Genomic DNA, 22,356 nt, shown 5'->3' on the forward strand with positions numbered 1-22,356 from the left:
ACACTGGTATCGAATCCGGCTGTCAGCGTTGCCTCCGGCTTGGGCCGGCCGTCATACTAACTCAATTGGCAGAGTTAGCGGGTGGAAGTCGATGGGTGGTAATCTGGACGTTGTAAACAGCGACTCCTACAGGTCGGTCAGGGCGCCTGCACAGCAGAGACAGGAAAATGGCGGGGGCAGTGTGAGCCTCCCACACGTTACACCTCGCCAATGAGAGTCCGCGCTGGCAGGTGATAAGATGTGACTGGCTGCCTCCACATGTATCAGAGGGGACATGTGATGGGCTTCTATCCTCCCTACGACCGGCCAGTGGGGGGCACATGCGAGCAACGATCAAGACAGGGGAGGGGAGAATTGGCGCGGCTAAATTGGGATGGGTGAAAAATAGAAAATGGAGGAGAAAAAGTGGATAAAAAAAGATAATATTACATATTGACACATCAGCAGATATGGGGGGGGGGGGGGGGCGTTTCCTGTGCGCCAATAACCAGAATTTAGGAGGTATATGAGGTTTGTGAATGACGCTGTTCACCTGAATGACATCTCGATTTTGCGTGCAATGTAGACTGTTGGTTCCTGTGCACATACTTATTGTTGTGAAGGGCCAGATTAAACCGAATATATATATTTATTTATATATATATATTTAATTGTATTTGTATATTCTCTAATATTCCCTGATATCCCTTGTATATTCCTTGTACAATATGCATTGAATATCCATTCTGGCCTACTGAACATCCCATAATAGTCTCCATTCTACTATTGGTCGAGACCTTGGTGCCAGGCTGCCATACCCCTCAGACCCAGTTCAAACGTACCGCTCGACATGTACGAACAAGTCCTAGTTCCGCGTAGGAATTTGGCTACCGCACCACTAATGGGACTATTTGTTCATAGTGCGTATATATACTGCGCTACTAAAGTAGGACTTTCTTTTCAGTCCAGTTTCTTACCCTCCAATAGAGTCACAGACGTAAAGCCTCCCCGCGATGCCACGTGTGGGAGTAAGGCCAAGTTCGCCTACCATCGGTATTGAGACATCGTGTATATTAATATTTGAATAGTCATATTTGGCACTATATCGTCGAGTTGGACGTAGTCTATTAAAGCTAATAATAGTCTGTTAATATATAGTGCTTCGTGCGGTGAGAATACTACCGTAGTCAGTACCCCATCGTTTCGGGCAGAGAACTGGCTGCTTACCCAGGGTGGTTGACCCTATGTGAAGCTGCACCCGAGGAGCCCCAGAGCCGACGAGCGAGTGGACCTGTATACCGGATTATTCTACCGACGACAGCCCGCCTTCCCAGGCACGGATTATGCTTTGGATACTTTGATTATTCTATGGATAAAGACCCCCGACACTACCGTGTGTTGGAACCCCCCCCCCTGGAGAGGACACAAGGTGAGGAGACGCTCTGCAAGACGAGGTCTCTCCACATCTCTCCCCCGTGGACCGGAGAGAGCCGGCCCACAAAGAGTCCACCTGCTTTCATCTGTGGTCCAAGGATCGCCGGCGCGTTGAACGGCACTACAGTGGGTTCTCCTGGGATACCCTTGGCCGGACGAGGCAGCTGGATTCTACCCCCCCCCCCCTCCTACTCCTGTCGGCTTACAAGCGACCGGATTAACCCCCTCTAGTGTATCCAGCCTATAATCATTAAAGTATCATTGCTGTTATTCCTTAACTATTCCAGGTCGTATATTTACCACCTGCGCCTTCAGAGATTGGACATAATCTATTGATATACCGACGAATACTCCTTGCCATAAAAGTGCATACTATTTCAATTCATAAATGTAATTAAGTGATTAAGTGCTTATTCTACACACCATCGCTGTGTAGGAAAATAAAGACCTGTTTCTAATTCGTACATTTGTGTTGGATCCGTTTCATCTACGTGAGAGTGTTCATGATAATATATTTATGCCGTGTACTGGGTGGCCGAATATTAAGTACAAAGGTAGTGGTAGTAAGTATCATATCTAGTAATACAGTCAGGGAATTGTACCCCTCAGTTACAATTGGTCCTTCGAGCCGGATGGTAATTAGTGTAATATTAATATAGTGTTATTAATATTGAAATGGCCTATGATGAACACTCCACGAAACGATCCTCCTAACCAACGCCCGCAGCGCGAACGACGGCTCCCTCAGTACTTAGAGGCTTACGCTGTCAGTCAACAACCTAGTCTTCTACTAACAGTAAACGCGGTAAAACTAGAAAGTAAAAGTATGTCTAACCCCAACGCCCAGACTACCCCGACCATAGAGGCCCCTACGGGCTCTAATGTAACTGACCAAGTTCACGGTGGGGACCAGTGGGAACCAGACATGACTTCACACCCCGCCAGTACTGAAGAAGTAGTCCCCGATGAGTCCCGGGAGGAATACAACGCTACCGAGAGAGAACTCGGTACGGAAGAAGACGGGGAGAGCACCGTGGAGATAGAGCTCCAAGGCTCCGCAAGGAGTACCCCGAGGGAAGGCTCCCCTATACAACCGCCTTCTCCCAGCGAGGCAGAGAGAACCCTACAGCAGGCCTTCCTCATCAGCCTGAACGCCGCTGCTGAACGCGACCGACTGCAGATCCAGCAGCGGAGCGAAGAAGAGCATATACGTCTAGAAATAAGACGCATTCAGATGGAAGAGAATGTGGCCCGAGACCGAGCAGACAGCCAGCGAGCAGCTGCTGGTGCTCTACGGGACGCAGAGCGCGACAGACAGCAAGCGCAACTAATAGAACAGCTGATCAGACGGACAACACCCTCTCCCTCCGCCAGAGGCTCCAGGAACTCGTCTAGACACACATCCAGGGCGGCATCCCCTAGCCGAGTAAACAACCCTGAACTTGACCAACAGACGAGGTCTATACCCCCCACAGACCACCTCCCCCCACCGGTCCAAGCGAGACCTAGCAACCGGGAAGGAGCAGCATATCCTGTGGAGAGGCTAAACCAGAGACTACAAGCACTGGATGACCTAACTGAAGACGAAGAGGAAGAGGAGGAGAACCGCGCCCGAAGACAGCACAGTACTCTACCGGACCAGGAGGTCCGGTACAGCCCAGGCTATACTCCCGCGGAGCTGCGCTACAGACCCCCGACTCTATACACGGGTGAGCACGACGCACGACCCGCACCGAGGAACAGCACCTGGACAAGCGGGCCATGGTACACTGCCGGTACCAGCCCATACCAAGGAGCGGGAGGAGACTCGCCTAGGAGGCCTCCCCCCCAACGCTCGCCGATGTACCCACAGTCAGCGTCATACATTGGCACGCCTATGGTACCCGACTTCACCCAAGAGAACCGGGCCCAGTATACAGAACTCCGCATGTGTCTGGAGACCATGTTGGTGGATGTATTGGATGAACGCCACAAATACGCCATCCTACTGCAGCACTTAAAGGTGCCCCGCGCACATAATATAGCGCTCGCCTACGCGACTTCCACCACCCCATACACAGCAGCGCTGGTAGCATTGGACCAGAGGTATGGGCGCATATGGGATTACGTGATCCAGGAGATCCGACACATCGACCGCTTACCCCCAGCAATAGACAATCGAGCACTGGACGACCTGTCCATCAGAGTGCAGTCCCTGGTAGGGATGTTGGGAGCGCAAAGAGAGAAGGGGAAGTATGAACTTTACGCCAACTCAAATGTGGAAAGGATCCTGGAGAAGCTGCCGCCCGCTCGTCAGGAGCGCTTTAGGCGGCAGAGGGACCACAGAGACCCGAATGGCCCCGAACCGAACCTCCTCGATCTAGCAGACTTCCTGGCGAGAGAAGTCAGCAGCCTACGGCTAGATACATTCGGACGGAGCACCCCTGGCTCCAGAGAAGGAACCAGACGACTAAATGATGGAAGAAGATCGGTGACTGTGATGCACCAATCGGAGTCAGTACCGAGCAGCAGGAGCCACAGTACCCCCTCCAGAACGGAGAAGTGGAAGATAGTGTGCCCCTACTGTGAGAAAGAACACTGGCTAGCGCAATGTGACTCCTTCCCCAAGCTGAACGCGGAGGAAGCAGGTCAATGGATAAAGTCCAACAAGCGCTGTTTTCGCTGTGCGCGCTCACACATGGCAGCCGAATGCCGCTTAAAGAAAAGGTGCACCAAGTGCGATGGAGCCCATCTGGACATACTTCACGACAGTAACAGACGGCGCCCTTCACCTGCACCATCCAGCCGCAAAGCGAGCGTCATGTACATCGATCCCGCCAGCAGCAGTGGAGCCCGAGTACTCCTAAAAGTAGTGCGTGTGACACTAAGCTACCAGAACAAAGTCCTGGACACTTACGCCGTCCTCGATGACGGGTCAGAGAAGACCCTGCTGCTCGCCTCCGCTGCGGCCCAGCTAGGGCTGCGGGGAAGCGAAACCCAAATGACAATTCGGACAATAAGACGAGATTTGAAGACGATAAAGGGCGAGAATGTCTCATTCTCTATCGCAGCAAGCGGCCAGCCTGAGCAACGGTACCAGATTGCAGACGCTTTCACCAGCCAAGAAATAGGACTGTCGCGGTACACATACCCCGTCGCCAAGCTGATGGAGAAATATGCACATCTGCGCAAGTTACCGATCCTGCTCATAGACAATGCTATGCCGACCCTGTTGATAGGCTCCGACCATGCAGACCTCATTGTCCCGATAGACCGGGTTCATACCGGACCCCGAGGCTGTCCTGCAGCAGTCGAGACCCGTTTGGGATGGACTCTCCAAGGCCCGCTCGCCAAATCTCTCAACCGAAGTACAGCCACTGGATGTCTCCACTCCCGAGTCACAGAGGGAGAAACCGCACTCCTGCAACACGTAGAGCGGCTATGGAGCTTGGAACAAATGCCCTTTAAGAATGGAAAGAAAGACATTCGCTCTAAAGATGACATTTACGCCATTCACCTCCTCGAGACAGGGACCAAGAGAGTCCCGGTCAACGGCGTGTTGAGATACGCCACGCCACTCCTGCGGCGAGAAGGAATGCCTACTTTCCACGCCAAGACAGACGCCATAGAACGGTACCTGCTGAACACGGAGCGGCGCTTAGCCAAGAACCCCGCCCAAGAGAGTGTATACCGCGCTGAGATTGAGAAGCTCATCACAGCGGGACACGTCACAAAGATGGACATTAAAGAGGCTGACCAGACCACTGAATCGTGGTACGTGCCCCACCACAAGGTCCATCACAACGGTAAAGACCGCATAGTATTTAACTGCAGCTACCAGATCGGATCCCAAAATCTGAATAAAGAGTTACTGCCCGGTCCCACACTCGGCCCCTCCCTACTCGGCGTTCTACTCCGCTTCCGCCAGGAAAAGGTGGCCATCAGCGGGGACATTAAAGGAATGTTCCTGCAGGTGAGATTAGTAGAGGCGGACAAGCCCCTGTTACGGTTCCTATGGAGAGAGAAGCCAGGAGATGAGCACCCAGCCATCTACCAATGGGAAGTCCTCCCCTTCGGAACGACGTGCAGCCCCTGCTGTGCGACATTTGCACTACAGAAACATGTAGCAGAGGACCCAGCAGCGGACGAAGAGGTCCGACACAGCGTAAAGAACAGCTTCTACGTAGACAACTGTCTACAAAGCCTTTCAACCCAGGAAGAAGCCGAGGCTCTCCTGATTAAACTCCGCGCCTCATTGATCAAAGGCGGCTTTGATCTCAGGCAGTGGGCCAGCAGCGATCCGCAAGTACTGCGCAGCCTCTCCTCCGAGGACAAGGCAGCCAGCAGCGAGACCTGGATGGCTACAATCCCGGGAGAAGCCCAGGAGATGACCCTGGGATTGGTGTGGCGATTCAAAACAGATTCGCTTCACTACAGACACAAGCCCCTGACTACGGAGCAGGGAAGGCCGGCGGCGGCGCCGACCACCAGACGGAGTGTGTACACAACACTCGCCCGACAATATGACCCGCTAGGATGTATTCTACCGTACACCACCAGGGCAAAAATGATTGTACGAGCATTGTGGGACAAGGACCAGGGCTGGGACGACCCCATTCCCGCACACCTTGCATCCACCTGGAGAGAGTGGGAGATGGAGCTCCACTCACTCCCAGGCGTTAATATGCGCCGAAGCTACTTCCCACCCACGGTGAGGCCAGAGACATGTAAAATGGAATTACACGTCTTCAGTGACGCCTCAGAGGTCGCATACGGATCAGTAGCCTACTTGCGGGCCCAAGACCAAGGGGGAGAGATCTACACAGCATTTGTCCTCGCCCGCTCGAGAGTAGCCCCACGCAAGCAACAATCTATCCCACGTCTAGAGCTCTGCGCAGCCCTAGCCGGAGCGCACCTAGCCACGCTCATCCAACGTGAGCTCACCATACCGGTGTCTAGAACAATCCTGTGGTCAGATTCCACGACGGTACTCGCCTGGATCAAATCGGACTCATGCAAGTACAAAGTCTTCGTGGGAGTCAGAGTCACCGAGATTCAAGACTTAACCGAAGAGTTAACCGGAGAAACAGAGTGGCGCTACGTTGATACAAAACAGAACCCAGCTGACGTCATCACCCGGGGGATGCCCCTGGATGACCTCACCCGTCGCAATGTCTACAGTGACGGCCCCGCATTCCTAAGACTCCCGGAAGGACAGTGGCCCATGCCTATCCCGAGGGCAGCAAGTCCAGAGGAGGTGGAAATTAAGAAGTCTGTGTTCTGTGGATTGAGCACCGTAGCCTCCACCGACCCTAACATAAACGATTGCACGTCCATAGAGAGTGCACAACAAAGAACATTCCTGCGGTACCACCCGGAGTGCAAGTCCCCCGCTGATATGTCAGCGGCTAACTACGAGGAAGCAGAATTGCTTCTACTGCAGCGAGCCCAGAGAGACTCGTTCCCCGATGAATTGGCCTGTCTACAGGGAGGAAAGCCCGTCCCATCCGACAGCAGATTAATTCACCTGGCCCCCGAGAGCGACGCTCACACCCTCATCAGAGTGGGTGGTCGCCTACGCAGAGCCCCCAATCTACCGGATGACATTAAATACCCGATCGTATTGAACAGCCGACACAAGGTCACAGAGCTGATTATAAAGAAATACGATGAGGATGTACATCACGCAGGAGCAGAAAGAGTCTTCGCGGAAATCAGACGTCGTTACTGGATCCTACAAGGAAGAGAGGCGGTACGACGCTTCCAACGAACATGTCTAGACTGCCGCAAGTGGCGCGCGCAGCCCAGCATACCAAGGATGGCTGACCTTCCTCCATGTCGCCTCCGAATCGGTGACAAGCCATTCCACTCAACGGGTATGGACTGCTTTGGCCCGCTGCACATAAAGAAAGGAAGAGGAACCGAGAAGCGGTGGGGTATTGTATTCAAATGCATGACCACCAGAGCGATACACATCGAGCTTCTCCCGACCATGAGCACAGACTCATTCCTTTTGGCCTTCCGTAGATTCATATCACGGAAAGGAAGACCGTCTACCCTATTGTCCGATCATGGGACAAACTTTAAAGGCGGCGAAAGAGAGCTGAGAGAGAGCTTCCAAGCTATGGGCCCAGAACTTAAGACCCACCTCGCTCCAGCACAGGTTGATTTCCAATTCAACCCCCCAAACGCACCCCACTTCGGTGGCACTTGGGAACGAGAAGTGCGCTCCATAAAGACAGCCCTGTACGCAGTACTTGGGGCCCAGACTGTGGCGGAAGAAGTCCTAATGACAGTCCTCACGGAGATTGAGGGAGTACTTAACTCGAAGCCCCTCGGATATGTCTCCAGTGATGTGGCGGATATCGACCCAGTTACCCCCAACACACTCCTGATGGGGCGGCTAGATCCCACATTACCCCAGACAATGTACCGGCCTGAAGAAGCGAACGGCCGACGAATGTGGAGGTACAGCCAAGTATTAGCCGACAAGTTTTGGAACAGTTTCCTACTGCACTACCTACCGTCTCTACAGACCCGCCAGAAGTGGGTAAAGGAGAGAGACAATTTGACAGAAGGAACAGTCGTCATGATTATTGATCAATCACTGCCCAGAGCTATGTGGCCGGCCGGCCGCGTAAGCAAAGTGATCACCGGTGCCGACGGCAAGGTCCGAGCAGCTGAAGTGCTCGTCCAGGGTCGCACTTACACCCGTCCCGTGGCAAGGCTCATAGAACTGCCTCGACTCCCAGACACAATCGATGATGACCATGACCCTACAACCCTATGACTTTGTGAAGTTGACTGACCCCTACAGCAAACCCTTATGTGTAAATAGACAACGCGATTAATCTGTCTCCGTTTAACTGATTAGGTCCGGGACCTATTCAGGGGGTGGCTGTTGTGAAGGGCCAGATTAAACCGAATATATATATTTATTTATATATATATATTTAATTGTATTTGTATATTCTCTAATATTCCCTGATATCCCTTGTATATTCCTTGTACAATATGCATTGAATATCCATTCTGGCCTACTGAACATCCCATAATAGTCTCCATTCTACTATTGGTCGAGACCTTGGTGCCAGGCTGCCATACCCCTCAGACCCAGTTCAAACGTACCGCTCGACATGTACGAACAAGTCCTAGTTCCGCGTAGGAATTTGGCTACCGCACCACTAATGGGACTATTTGTTCATAGTGCGTATATATACTGCGCTACTAAAGTAGGACTTTCTTTTCAGTCCAGTTTCTTACCCTCCAATAGAGTCACAGACGTAAAGCCTCCCCGCGATGCCACGTGTGGGAGTAAGGCCAAGTTCGCCTACCATCGGTATTGAGACATCGTGTATATTAATATTTGAATAGTCATATTTGGCACTATATCGTCGAGTTGGACGTAGTCTATTAAAGCTAATAATAGTCTGTTAATATATAGTGCTTCGTGCGGTGAGAATACTACCGTAGTCAGTACCCCATCGTTTCGGGCAGAGAACTGGCTGCTTACCCAGGGTGGTTGACCCTATGTGAAGCTGCACCCGAGGAGCCCCAGAGCCGACGAGCGAGTGGACCTGTATACCGGATTATTCTACCGACGACAGCCCGCCTTCCCAGGCACGGATTATGCTTTGGATACTTTGATTATTCTATGGATAAAGACCCCCGACACTACCGTGTGTTGGAACCCCCCCCCCTGGAGAGGACACAAGGTGAGGAGACGCTCTGCAAGACGAGGTCTCTCCACATCTCTCCCCCGTGGACCGGAGAGAGCTGGCCCACAAAGAGTCCACCTGCTTTCATCTGTGGTCCAAGGATCGCCGGCGCGTTGAACGGCACTACAGTGGGTTCTCCTGGGATACCCTTGGCCGGACGAGGCAGCTGGATTCTACCCCCCCCCCCCCCTCCTACTCCTGTCGGCTTACAAGCGACCGGATTAACCCCCTCTAGTGTATCCAGCCTATAATCATTAAAGTATCATTGCTGTTATTCCTTAACTATTCCAGGTCGTATATTTACCACCTGCGCCTTCAGAGATTGGACATTATCTATTGATATACCGACGAATACTCCTTGCCATAAAAGTGCATACTATTTCAATTCATAAATGTAATTAAGTGATTAAGTGCTTATTCTACACACCATCGCTGTGTAGGAAAATAAAGACCTGTTTCTAATTCGTACATTTGTGTTGGATCCGTTTCATCTACGTGAGAGTGTTCATGATAATATATTTATGCCGTGTACTGGGTGGCCGAATATTAAGTACAAAGGTAGTGGTAGTAAGTATCATATCTAGTAATACAGTCAGGGAATTGTACCCCTCAGTTACACTTATAATAAAGACAAGCTCTAGCGGATTCCTTTTGGTTCCTGCTCTTCTGTTAACACTGCAAGCTGCAAGATTTATTGCTCGGATTTCATTGTTTTGTTTGGCTGTTTACATTATTAGTATTATTATATTAAAAAAAATTGGCCAATATCAGATTCCAGTGTGAAGTGGTCACAGTCCTGCACTGACCTGCCAAGGAACAGTAACAAAGACTTGTACGGAAGTAAACATGGAGGCCACTAGAATCAGCCTTTAACTGGTTTAATTTCAAGTCAATGTTCAGTGGAAAACAGCGAATTCGTTTGTGCAGTTTGTTTCGATACGCTTTCAAATGCAGATTGGTTATGATGTGAACCATCAGGTTTTGCTTGTACATAAGTGTAGGCCTACATCCCAAATACCATAATATATGAGATCTAAATGGTCTGCATTTATATAGTGCTTTTATCGAAAGCTCTTTACAATTTATGCCTCACATTTGACCCATTCACTCACACATTTACACACTGATGGCGGAGGCGACCGTGCAAGGTGCCAACCTGCTCATCAGGAGCAGGTTGGCTTGCCATGTCTTGCCAGTCTGGCTCTTCAACCCTAGAACCAGCCTGGCCCTTCAAACATAGAACCAGCCTGGCCCTTCAACCCTAGAACCAGCCTGTAGCCCTTCAAACCTAGAACCAGCCTGGCCCTTCAACCCTAGAACCAGCCTGGCTCTTCAACCCTAGAACCAGCCTGGCCCTTCAAACCTAGAACCAGCCTGGCCCTTCAAACCTAGAACCAGCCTGGCTCTTCAACCCTAGAACCAGCCTGGCCCTTCAACCCTAGAACCAGCCTGGCTCTTCAACCCTAGAACCAGCCTGTAGCCCTTCAACCCTAGAACCAGCCTGGCCCTTCAAACCTAGAACCAGCCTGGCTCTTCAACCCTAGAACCAGCCTGGCTCTTCAACCCTAGAACCAGCCTGGCCCTTCAACCCTAGAACCAGCCTGGCTCTTCAACCCTAGAACCAGCCTGGCCCTTCAAATCTAGAACCAGCCTGTAGCCCTCCAAACCTAGAACCAGCCTGGCCCTTCAACCCTAGAACCAGCCTGGCTCTTCAACCCTAGAACCAGCCTGGCTCTTCAACCCTAGAACCAGCCTGGCCCTTCAAACCTAGAACCAGCCTGGCTCTTCAACCCTAGAACCAGCCTGGCTCTTCACCCCTAGAACCAGCCTGGCTCTTCAAACCTAGAACCAGCCTGGCTCTTCAACCCTAGAACCAGCCTGTAGCCCTTCAACCCTAGAACCAGCCTGGCTCTTCAACCCTAGAACCAGCCTGGCCCTTCAAACCTAGAACCAGCCTGGCTCTTCAACCCTAGAACCAGCCTGGCTCTTCACCCCTAGAACCAGCCTGGCCCTTCAACCCTAGAACCAGCCTGGCTCTTCAACCCTAGAACCAGCCTGGCCCTTCAAACCTAGAACCAGCCTGGCCCTTCAAACCTAGAACCAGCCTGGCTCTTCAACCCTAGAACCAGCCTGTAGCCCTTCAACCTAGAACCAGCCTGGCTCTTCAACCCTAGAACCAGCCTGGCCCTTCAACCCTAGAACCAGCCTGTAGCCCTTCAACCCTAGAACCAGCCTGGCTCTTCAACCCTAGAACCAGCCTGGCTCTTCAAACCTAGAACCAGCCTGGCTCTTCAACCCTAGAACCAGCCTGGCCCTTCAAACCTAGAACCAGCCTGTAGCCTTCAACCCTAGAACCAGCCTGGCTCTTCAAACCTAGACCAGCCTGGCCCTTCAACCCTAGAACCAGCCTGGCCCTTCAAACCTAGAACCAGCCTGTAGCCCTTCAACCCTAGAACCAGCTTGGCCTTCAAACCTAGAACCAGCTGGCTCTTCAACCCTAGAACCAGCCTGGCTCTTCAACCTAGAACCAGCCTGGCCCTTCAAACCTAGAACCAGCCTGTAGCCCTTCAACCCTAGAACCAGCCTGGCTCTTCAACCCTAGAACCAGCCTGGCCCTTCAAACCTAGAACCAGCCTGGCTCTTCAACCCTAGAACCAGCCTGGCCCTTCAACCCTAGAACCAGCCTGGCCCTTCAACCCTAGAACCAGCGCAGCCAGAAGAAACCCAACGCAGCAGCTCTGTGCCTCTATGACTGCCGATACCACAGGCATTGGACCCAAACAGGCCAGTGCTGGTTCCATCTGCGTGCAGGGTTGATGTTTGGACATAGACTAGTAAAGGCTACCTTTTGTTTTCTCTCTCTCAATATTGTGTTGTTAGAGCACATTTATTTATGTGGGATTGTAGTCCTATACTTAAGTGCAGGAAAGTAGCTTTGCCTGTTGTCATGAAAGGCCTAATCACTATTCTTGGAGCTTCGTTCTTTTTCCTGGCTGTTATTTGAGTTCCATTGTAGTAGAGCCCAGATTAATCAACTTCTTTCTGGACAGAACAGGCTCATTAGAGGCGCTTTAGCTTGTTTACCTGCTCCAGTTTCAGACGCCTGGTGTGTTCAGAACCACGGACAGAGACACTTCAAATTGAGGGTCTTTGGAAATGATTGTAAAGGGTGATTCTTATTTTGAGGAAAGGGCTTGAGCAGCGATTATGGACGGATACACATAACTTGTTAACTAATGTAATAGAATATAGACCAATTCATAATCCCTGTGAGCAAAGGAAGCCAAAGTGAGGTTTCATTGTTAAATATGCAAATATTTTTTCCCTTTACCGTCTTCTTTACGAGAGAGGACCAGCTCTCCTGCTGCTGCAGCTTTATTTCTAAGTTAACCATTTCACTGCCGCACTACCAAATGGTTAACCTTTTAACTGCGACAATACAGAAGGTTAACCCTTTCACTGCCACACGACAAAGGGTTAACCGTCTGCAGTGTGGTAGTGAAAGGGTTAAATGATTGTTCCCTAATCAGACGCTCACGCCCATAAGCAAAGTCCTATTCGGCACGCGCAGGCAAGCAGCTAGTCAATAACACATGTTTCAAAAGTACATATCGCATTGAAATGACACACACACACGTTTTGGCCCCCTGCGCGTCTGAAATAATGCTGGCGCCCTGAGTAACATTGGATTGATCCCTGGACATCAAATCAAGAGAGAAATTGTCTTGTTGTGAGTCTGTGTCTGGTGGGATGGACAGAGAGCAGAGGAGAGAGAGAGAGAGAGAGAGAGAGAGAAGAGAGAGAGAGAGAGAGAGAGGTCCAGCATGTCCTAATGAGCCAGAGAGAGAGAGAGAGAGAGAAGAGAGAGAGAGAGAGAGAGAGAGAGAGAGAGATAGAGAGGTCCAGCATGTCCTAATGAGCCAGAGAGAGAGAGAGAGAGAGAGAGAGAGAGAGAGAGAGAGAGAGAGAGAGAGAGAGAGAGAGAGAGAGAGAGAGAGAGAGAGAGAGAGAGAGAGAGAGAGAGGGAGAGAGAGAGAGAGAGAGAGAGAGAGAGAGAGAGAGAGAGAGAGAGAGAGGAGAGAGGGGGGAGAGAGAGAGAGAGGTCCAGTGGTCCATCACAATAAGTACAATACCACGTACTGAATCTGCTGCCACGTCACAATAAGTACAAACAGAACACAACCTGATGAAGCCTCAAGAGAATTATGAAATATCACAGTCTGACTTGACAGGTCAGTTTGAGGCCTCATCTGGGATTCAGGTGGTAAAATCAAACGCCACTAACCAACCAACCAAACCAGATGGGGAGTCTGGAGATCCTTTACTCACTGAGTCTAATCTGACTTATCACGCAATGGAAACCCATCCAATAAAAACCTCTAATTTTCTTTGTCACATAATTGTGTCAATCATTTACAACTTCTGGCATTGACACTACATGGTACTGGGTAATGTCTGGACGAATATTGACATGGGAAACATACGTTTACATTGCCAAAACCAGTGTTAAAACAATCAAAACGTATATATAAACTTAAGCACGGAAACTTAAAGCACTCGGAACTCTCTCTCTCTCTCTTTCTCTCTCTCTCTCCCTCTGTCTCTCTCTCTCCCGCTCTCTCTCTCCTTCTATCTCCCTCTCTCTCTGTGTCTCTCTCTATCTCCCTCTCTCTCTGTGTCTCTCTCTGTGTGTGTCTCTATCGCGCTCCCTCTCTCTCTGTGTGTGTGTCTCTCTCTCTCTCCCTCCCTGTGTGTGTGTGTGTGTGTGTGTGTGTGTGTGTGTGTGTGTGTGTGTGTGTGTGTGTGTGTGTGTGTGTGTGTGTGTGTGTGTGTGTGTGTGTGTGTGTGTGTGTGTGCGTGTGTGTGTGTTCTCTCTCTCTCTCTCTCTCTCTCTCTCTCTCTCTCTCTCTCTCTCTCTCTCTCTCTCTCTCCCCCTCTCTCTCTCCTGGTTTGGTTAGACATTACTTCATTAAAGTTACACAGATTCTTCTGGCTTCTTTAGGCGACCTCCTGTTGTTGGTTAAGACCCACATGAACTTGGATGGAGAGGTGGAGGAGGGGGGGGTGGAGGGGTCTGGGGTTAAGTCTGCCCACACATACCGCCTTACTCCCCAAAAGAGCCACTTCACACACCCCTCCCGGTCCAGCTGCTACCAACGTGTTGCTTTATAGCCCCAGTAAAGCCTGGCCTAATTGCTAATTACTTATTAACTCATGACTGAGACCAATTTTATAACTGAATAAAAACCATAGGGAGAAAGAAGGGGAAAAAGCCTGCTCTTTTACAAGGAGGTGGAAGGAGGAGAGGGGAGGAGGGGAGGAGGGGAGTGAAGAGAGAGAGAATTTCCTCTTATCTGGCCAATCCAGTGGGGAGGATTATTCGATCAGAGACACCTGCCACTGCGCACTATCTCCCCGTTGGTTGTCCTGCATGGCTGTCAGGCTAGAGGGGGCGGGCTTACCTGGTCACCAAGCCGATGTTAGAAAAGGGGGTGTGTCTGAGTGATTGAAACAGCCGTGTGACCGGAGTGAAGAGAAACGTTTGTGATCGTCACGACGTGTGAATGAATGTTTCTCCCTTTTCCCCAACAAAGCTTTGTTTAAGTTATTGTCCGCATGCTACAGTATATGTCTACAAATGAACTATCAACACGCACCAAACCAGTGCAGAGACCTAACTCTGCTAGACCTAGAGACGAGTGTTAATACCCCTAGTAGTAGTAGTCATTTCCCAGGGTTCAGTTTGCCGCGACACCCTACATGTAAGAGCCCCTTTCCTCTGCGCTTGGGATATTATGGCGGTTTGGTTTCCCCCTGAGTTCAGCCTGTTAGATTTGCCTTGAGTTTTCTTTTAGATTTAACAGCATTAAAAAAAGTAAATAATGTAAATAATAATAATTTATTGTAGATATTCTACTACAGTGTGCGTGTTCCAGGAGAACTTTCCGTGGGTATTTTTGTCTTCTCAGGCGGAAGGCCTTCTATAAACCATTAGTACTGCTGCCTGTAACCATTTACTTTCAAAAGTAAATGCCTCATTTCTGTGCAGTGGTAGAGTAAGTAAAACACTGGAAAAGCATGATATTACTGTTCCACTGTGACTTGTTTATAATATCCAGTATCAAGACACCAAATTATTATGTTTTTGTTGATATATTCTCATAATCAACACGTAGCAACCATTGTTTTGCACATAGCAACCGTCCATTGCCATGTATAAAACACTGTATGTTACCGGCAGCCATGCTGGAAGACAGAGAACTACAGAAACATTCCGTGCAGCCACCGGGCTCTGGAACTCACCACCCCAAGACACAAGAGCGTCTCCATGTTCTGTAATAATGCGTATCGATTCTGATCCACACATGGATTCAATAACCACTGAGTGTAAAGCTTACATAGCTTGTTGTGATGACAGGTTCACTTCGAAGTGGGACGAAATGCACAGTCTAATGTCAATAATAAGGGCTTGTTGGAATTTGGATAGAAGTTCCTGTGCGCCCTCCTCGCTTAGCCCACTGAATAGGTCATCTGCGCTTAGACGTGGTCTGAACATGCGGACGCAGGTGTGATTCTCTGCCAAAACGGATACCAAAACCTGTCCTGACACACCTCCAGCTCCACCGAAATTGCCAAACAGATGCAGAAGTAAATGGATTGCATTTATATAGCGCTTTCATCCAAAGCGCTTTACAATTCAGGCCTCACATGCCACCCATTCACACACCGACGACGGCGTGCCGACAGTGAGTGTCTTGCTCAAGGACACTTCGACACACTGCCCCGGGAGGGAGCGGGAATCGAACCGAGAACCTTCACATTACCAGACGACTGCTCTACCCCCCCTGGGTAGCCCCATTGCAAGTGGAAAGAATAGACCCGCGTCAGCGGTTGCCTGGAAAAACAGAGCCCTGACTGTTTGTTGAGAGGAAGTTGTTGAGGCATGGCGTTACCTCGTGGAAATGGCACGCACAGCGCCCCTGCAGGAACTCCTTGTAGCGTCCCATGGTGACGCTGAAGGTGTCGATGACCTCGTACCCGTAGCGCTCTGCGGCAGAGACGATGTTGCTGTTCTCCCGGTAGAGCTCCTGTACGCCCTCTGAAGGTTCAGACCAAACGATAAAGAACACATGTAGAACGTGTTAACACCACGGGAAATCTTGTATTACGCTTTTCATTTTAACTGAACGAACACAAGAAAGTGGCATTTATTTTTTGCATTTTTCTTCCTAATAAAAAACCTTCCGTGTGAGAGGGTTATCATATCCAACTGGTTCAGAAATAAATCCATAATGTGACCACCCTACCGTAAGGAGCAGCTCCTATTTACATAGTCCATAGATTCGTAGAGGATCGAGAGTGAATAGAAGCCTTGCACGGACGGAACGTTTGTGAAGTTCTCTGTCTTCCAACGTGTTTTGCACATGGCAATGGAAGAGACAACGGTTGCTACATGGAAAACAACGGTTGCTATGTGTTGATATATGAGGAAATAACCATTTGGTGTCTTATTACTGGACAACACTAGACGAAAGCTTAAGGCTGTGATCACATTGGACACCTTTTTTAATGTGCCTGCGCCTTTTTTCTATTGTTTCCAATGGTTTTGTTTGCGACAGGTGTGCATCTTCTCCAAACTACGCGTCTCACGTGTTTGAACGCTTTTTCGGGCGCTCGCGGTTGAAAAGGTTTCAACTTTAGCTGCGGAGCGCACCAACGTCAGTGTCACCTTGTTGTCGACGACCGATCGAATCAACCGAGGGCAGGGATTACAAATCTGAGGTATCTGAAGAGAAATCGACACCAAAACAAACCAATCAATAACGGAGGAGAAGCTCATTTTCAACAAACCTCATTTGTACTTAGATAGGAACAGCAACGCCTGGAGGGCTGTGAGCAGTAATGTATGTAACTTATGTATTGTTAGTGGAGGTAGCAACAGTAATAATCAGTAGTAATGTATGTAACTTATGTAATGTTAGTGGAGGTAGCAACAGTAATAATCAGTAGTAATGTATGTAACTTATTAATGTTAGCTGAGGTAGCAACAGTAATAATCAGTAGTAATGTATGTAACTTATGTATTGTTAGCTGAGGTAGCAACAGTAATAATCAGTAGTAATGTATGTAACTTATGTAATGTTAGCTGAGGTAGCAACAGTAATAATCAGTAGTAATGTATGTAACTTATGTAATGTTAGCTGAGGTAGCAACAGTAATAATCAGTAGTAATGTATGTAACTTATGTATTGTTAGCTGAGGTAGCAACAGTAATAATCAGTAGTAATGTATGTAACTTATGTAATGTTAGCTGAGGTAGCAACAGTAATAATCAGTAGTAATGTATGTAACTTATGTATGTTAGCTGAGGTAGCAACAGTAATAATCAGTAGTAATGTATGTAACTTATGTAATGTTAGCGGAGGTAGCAATAGTAATCAGTAGTAATGTATGTAACTTATGTAATGTTAGCGGAGGTAGCACATAGTAATCAGTAGTAATGTAAGTAACTTATGTAATGTTAGCTGAGGTAGCAACAGTAATAATCAGTAGTAATGTATGTAACTTATGTAATGTTAGCTGAGGTAGCAACAGTAATAATCAGTAGTAATGTATGTAACTTATGTAATGTTAGCTGAGGTAGCAACAGTAATAATCAGTAGTAATGTATGTAACTTATGTAATGTTAGCGGAGGTAGCAACAGTAATAATCAGTAGTAATGTATGTAACGTATGTAATGTTAGCTGAGGTAGCAACAGTAATAATCAGTAGTAATGTATGTAACTTATGTAATGTTAGCGGAGGTAGCAACAGTAATAATCAGTAGTAATGTATGTAACTTATGTAATGTTACTGAGGAGCAACAGTAATATCAGTAGTATGTATGTAACGTATGTAATGTTAGCTGAGGTAGCAACAGTAATAATCAGTAGTAATGTATGTAACGTATGTAATGTTAGCTGAGGTAGCAACAGTAATAATCAGTAGTAATGTATGTAACTTATGTAATGTTAGCTGAGGTAGCAACAGTAATAATCAGTAGTAATGTATGTAACTTATGTAATGTTAGCTGAGGTAGCAACAGTAATAATCAGTAGTAATGTATGTACTTATGTAATGTTAGCTGAGGTAGCAACAGTAATAATCAGTAGTAATGTATGTAACTTATGTAACGTTAGCAGAGGTAGCAACAGTATCAGTAGTAATGTATGTAACTTATGTAACGTTAGTGGAGGTAGCAACAGTAATAATCAGTAGTAATGTATGTAACTTATGTAACGTATGTAACTTATGTAATGTTAGCGGAGGTAGCAATAGTAATCAGTAGTAATGTATGTAACTATTAATGTTAGCGGAGGTAGCAATAGTAATCAGTAGTAATGTATGTAACTTATGTAATGTTAGTGGAGGTAGCAACAGTAATGTATGTAACTTATGTAAGGTTAGCTGAGGTAGCAACAGTAATCAGTGATAATGTATGTAACTTATGTAACGTTAGCTGAGGTAGCAACGGTAATCAGTGGTAATGTATGTAACTTATGTAACGTTAGCGGAGGTAGCAACAGTAATCAGTAGTAATGTATGTAACTTATGTAACGTTAGCGGAGGTAGCAACAGTAATCAGTGGTAATGTATGTAACTTATGTAACGTTAGCTGAGGTAGCAACAGTAATCAGTGGTATCGCTCGTTGCTCCCTGTGCACTTTAGGTTATCTCTGTTCACCACCGCACCTCGCGTCACAGCCTTATAATAATGGTTTTAAACACTGGGTTTGGTTCGAGTCTCACTTTTTTTTCTTTTTTTCCTACAGCCAATGCAGTTGTTTGCTGTCATTGGAACCGTCCAGCGTACAGTGAGCCATGGATTATTACTAGCCGCTAATATCTTGGACAAAAAACTCCACAGGCAGCCGAATTGGAGAAGTCGCTTATGGGGAGTTTGAGAGGTCAGCGTGAGGGTAATTAATTAGCATGTCCGACGTTCATGACAAATATGATTCTGTGTGGAACATGTTGGCGATGTTGTGATTACAAGAAAAATGTTTGTTTTTCAGCTCTAGGTTTTTGTCCCGTGGTTCGTTATCATTGGACGGGCCACTTGCTTTTGTGATACAGAGGAGAGAGGATGTTTTCACTTCTATCGTGTAACAGTGTCTCTTGGCACGGTTGCTCTCTCCACTGCACTAATTATTTGGCTGCTTGCAATGTTGGTGATATGCCTACACAAATATGTATGTCTATATCGCTTCTGATGCCGTGGTAATATCTAGTTGATGATCACAGTGACACCAATAATCGTATATATATATATTAGTGCTGTCAATAGATACATTTTTTTTTACAAATTAATCTCACAATTTCTGTAATTAATCTAGATTAATCTAGATTAAAAATAGCATTTTCTTACTTAAGACCGAAGCTTGTAACAGATATTTAATTGAGTAAAATCATGGAATTAATGTAAAATCAACACAAAGACAGTATATTATTTGTATAGCTTTCTTTGAATACAGTTTCTCTCCTGTGAAATACAAATGTTCAACAAAACCATCAACATTGACTCAGCTAGACCTCTTTCTATATCCGAACAAGCAAATATACTGCTGAAAGTTCAGAACGTTGAAGATTTTTCACTCTATAGATTAATCTAGATACATTTATTTGAATTAATCTCCAAAATTAAAGCATTAACTTTGACAGCCCTAATATATATATATATATTTATTATATTACTGCATATATATATATACACCGGTATATATATATATATATATATATATATATATATATATATATATATATATATATATATCTGGGATACATATACATATTTGTAATGTATTATATATATCCACACCTGTCTGTACTTACCTGCACATAGTCCTTTACTATATCTATTAGTACATCTACACAACCATACTGTCGTTATACCTGTCTCACTTTACATATTAATACTACAACTCTGTACATGACCTGTGCATTGTATATTGCTGTTGCACTTTACTGCTACATTTGCACTTTGGTTGGACGCCAAACTTATTTAGTGGTACTGATGTACTGTACTTGTGTTGTATAATGACAATACATTTGAATCTAAAGTCTCTGCTGATAAAAGTGCCTGGCCATGTAAACACCGTACCAAGCTGAGAGAGCGGATACCGTCCACCGGCAGATGGAAGCCCCATCCCAGAGACTTCACCACCACCATGATGTCTGGAAGCCCCTCCCTGGAGAGAGAGAGAGAGAGAGAGAGAGAGAGAGAGAGAGAGAGAGAGAGAGAGAGAGAGAGAGAGAGAGAGAGAGAGAGAGAGAGAGAGAGAGAGAGAGAGAGAGAGAGAGAGAGAGAGAGAGAGAGAGAAGAGAGACAGAGAGACAGAGAGACAGAGAGAGAGGAGGAGATGAGTAAGTGGATGACTGAATGAGTAACTGAGCACTGTTTTCTTTGTAGCAGTGTGGTTTGTGTCATCCCTCAGGGACTCCCCAGTGTGCTATTCCCACTATTGTTGTCGACGGAACACTACTGTCAGACGTTACTTTTGCACCACCTAGGAACATCTTGAAGCCCTTTAGCTGCCTGTTGGCCGTCGGGCCACAGCAGGAGAACAACAGAGACCAAGAACTGGTGTCAAAACCAGCATCTTCTGGAAAAGGCTATACGGCTGAATGCAGGCGCTGCCGTCAAGACGAGTGAAGGCTGATCCGTGTCAAGTTGGAACAGAGCGTGGGTTGTTCTCTCGCTTTCTTTGTTTTAGCATTTGCTCGCAGCGGGAGCTGGTTTCCAACAGTGGAGGGCGACCACCGCTGAACACATTTAGGCGAAACATCACGTCTGACTGGACAAATCGCTGAGCAAAAGTAACTTGAAGCAGCCACAGCGATATCAAATCAAACAAATACAAGAGCTTTCACGTTGTTCCTGTCTATGCAGCTTTGGCCAGTGAGTGGCAATATAAGATGATATAAGATACGATATTCCTTTATGATCTTCTTGGGGAATATCAGGCATCGTAGCAGCATGGGGGAGGGGGGGGGGAGGGTTACTGGTACAGGTATGGGCAGCGTCTATTCTTATCCTAACGTATGTATGCTTCCGCGTTCGCGTTTTGCGAATGTGATTGGCCACTGCCGTTTCTGGTGTGATCTGATTGGCCACTGACGTTTCTGGTCATGTGACATGTGCGCCCAATCGGCGTGACGCACCCATTTCCGCCTCGACCAGCAGCAAACTACCTAACGCCTAGTTTTTTTCACTGGTTAAGCTTAGGCGACTCTTCGAAGTTGGTTAAGGTTAGAGTTTGGAATCAGGGCTGGTGTTCTATCGCCCTGCTCTAAGACAAACTCTAACCTTAACCAACTTCGAAAGAGTGCCAAAGCTTAACCGGCGAAAGAACTTGCCGTCACACAATTGGCACGACCAGAAACGTCAGTGGCCAATCAGAGCGCAAAACGCGAACGCAGAAGCATACATGCGTTAGGATAAGAATAGCGCGTATGGGCAGAGAATAGTAGAAGGCATAAATACAGGCAATACAATTATAGTACAGTAGAATGTAAAATAGCAGTGTAACAATATAATTAACTCTGAATATAAGCATATGAGCAAGTAGGCAGTGTGATCAAAAGTGCAAATGAGGGTCTGTATGCCCTATCAGTTATATTGTACATTAAATAAATATGGTTACAATAAACACTAGAATCGAAATATATACTATGAGTAAGTAGTAAATATCAGTTAATATCTTACTTGATTTCCAGTAAGTATCAGACTGGATTTGTTGGATCCGTGTGCGTGTGTGTGTGTGTGTGTGTGTGTGTGTTGTGTGTGTGTGTGTGTTGTGTGTGTGTGTGTGTGTGTTGTGTGTGTGTGTGTGTGTGTGTGTGTGTGTGTGTGTGTGTGTGTCCATGTCCGTGTGTATCTGCGTCTACATTACCTCTCCAGACCTCTCTGATGATCCTCAGGTGATTGGTGTTCAGCCACTGGACTCCTCCCGCCACCAGCACGGTCTGACGGGAGTTCTGCAGGGGTCGCGACCTTCAGCGGGGGGGGGGGGGCATACACACACACACAGTTTTAAGTTTTAAAAATAATTTGAAAACAGTACATTGTAAAGATATGACTGTCTGAGAGTTTAATCCCTTTTGTTGTATTTCTGTGATCTGATACTCTGTTTGTGTACTGTATGCTATTTGGAATTATTTTTACATGTAGGAATATTGGAATATATTTTTAATGTATGCTACTAT

General features: G+C 47.4%; 1 protein-coding gene across 1 annotated transcript in view; it reads right to left on the reverse strand.

The window, feature by feature from the left end:
* The window catches only part of cped1 (cadherin-like and PC-esterase domain containing 1), a gene marked incomplete at its 3' end in the record, with an annotated part of 199,436 nt that overhangs the window by 3,935 nt on the left and 173,145 nt on the right, over positions 1–22,356 (reverse strand). Inside the window, 4 exon segments of the mRNA XM_084330949.1 lie at positions 16,064–16,206; position 16,209; positions 20,252–20,335; positions 22,039–22,144. Of these exon segments, the coding sequence (XP_084187075.1) occupies positions 16,064–16,206; position 16,209; positions 20,252–20,335; positions 22,039–22,144 (334 nt within the window).

This window comes from Notolepis coatsorum (genome assembly GCF_963971535.1).
Source record: "Notolepis coatsorum genome assembly, chromosome: 15".
Classification (NCBI taxonomy): Eukaryota; Metazoa; Chordata; class Actinopteri; order Aulopiformes; family Paralepididae; genus Notolepis; species Notolepis coatsorum.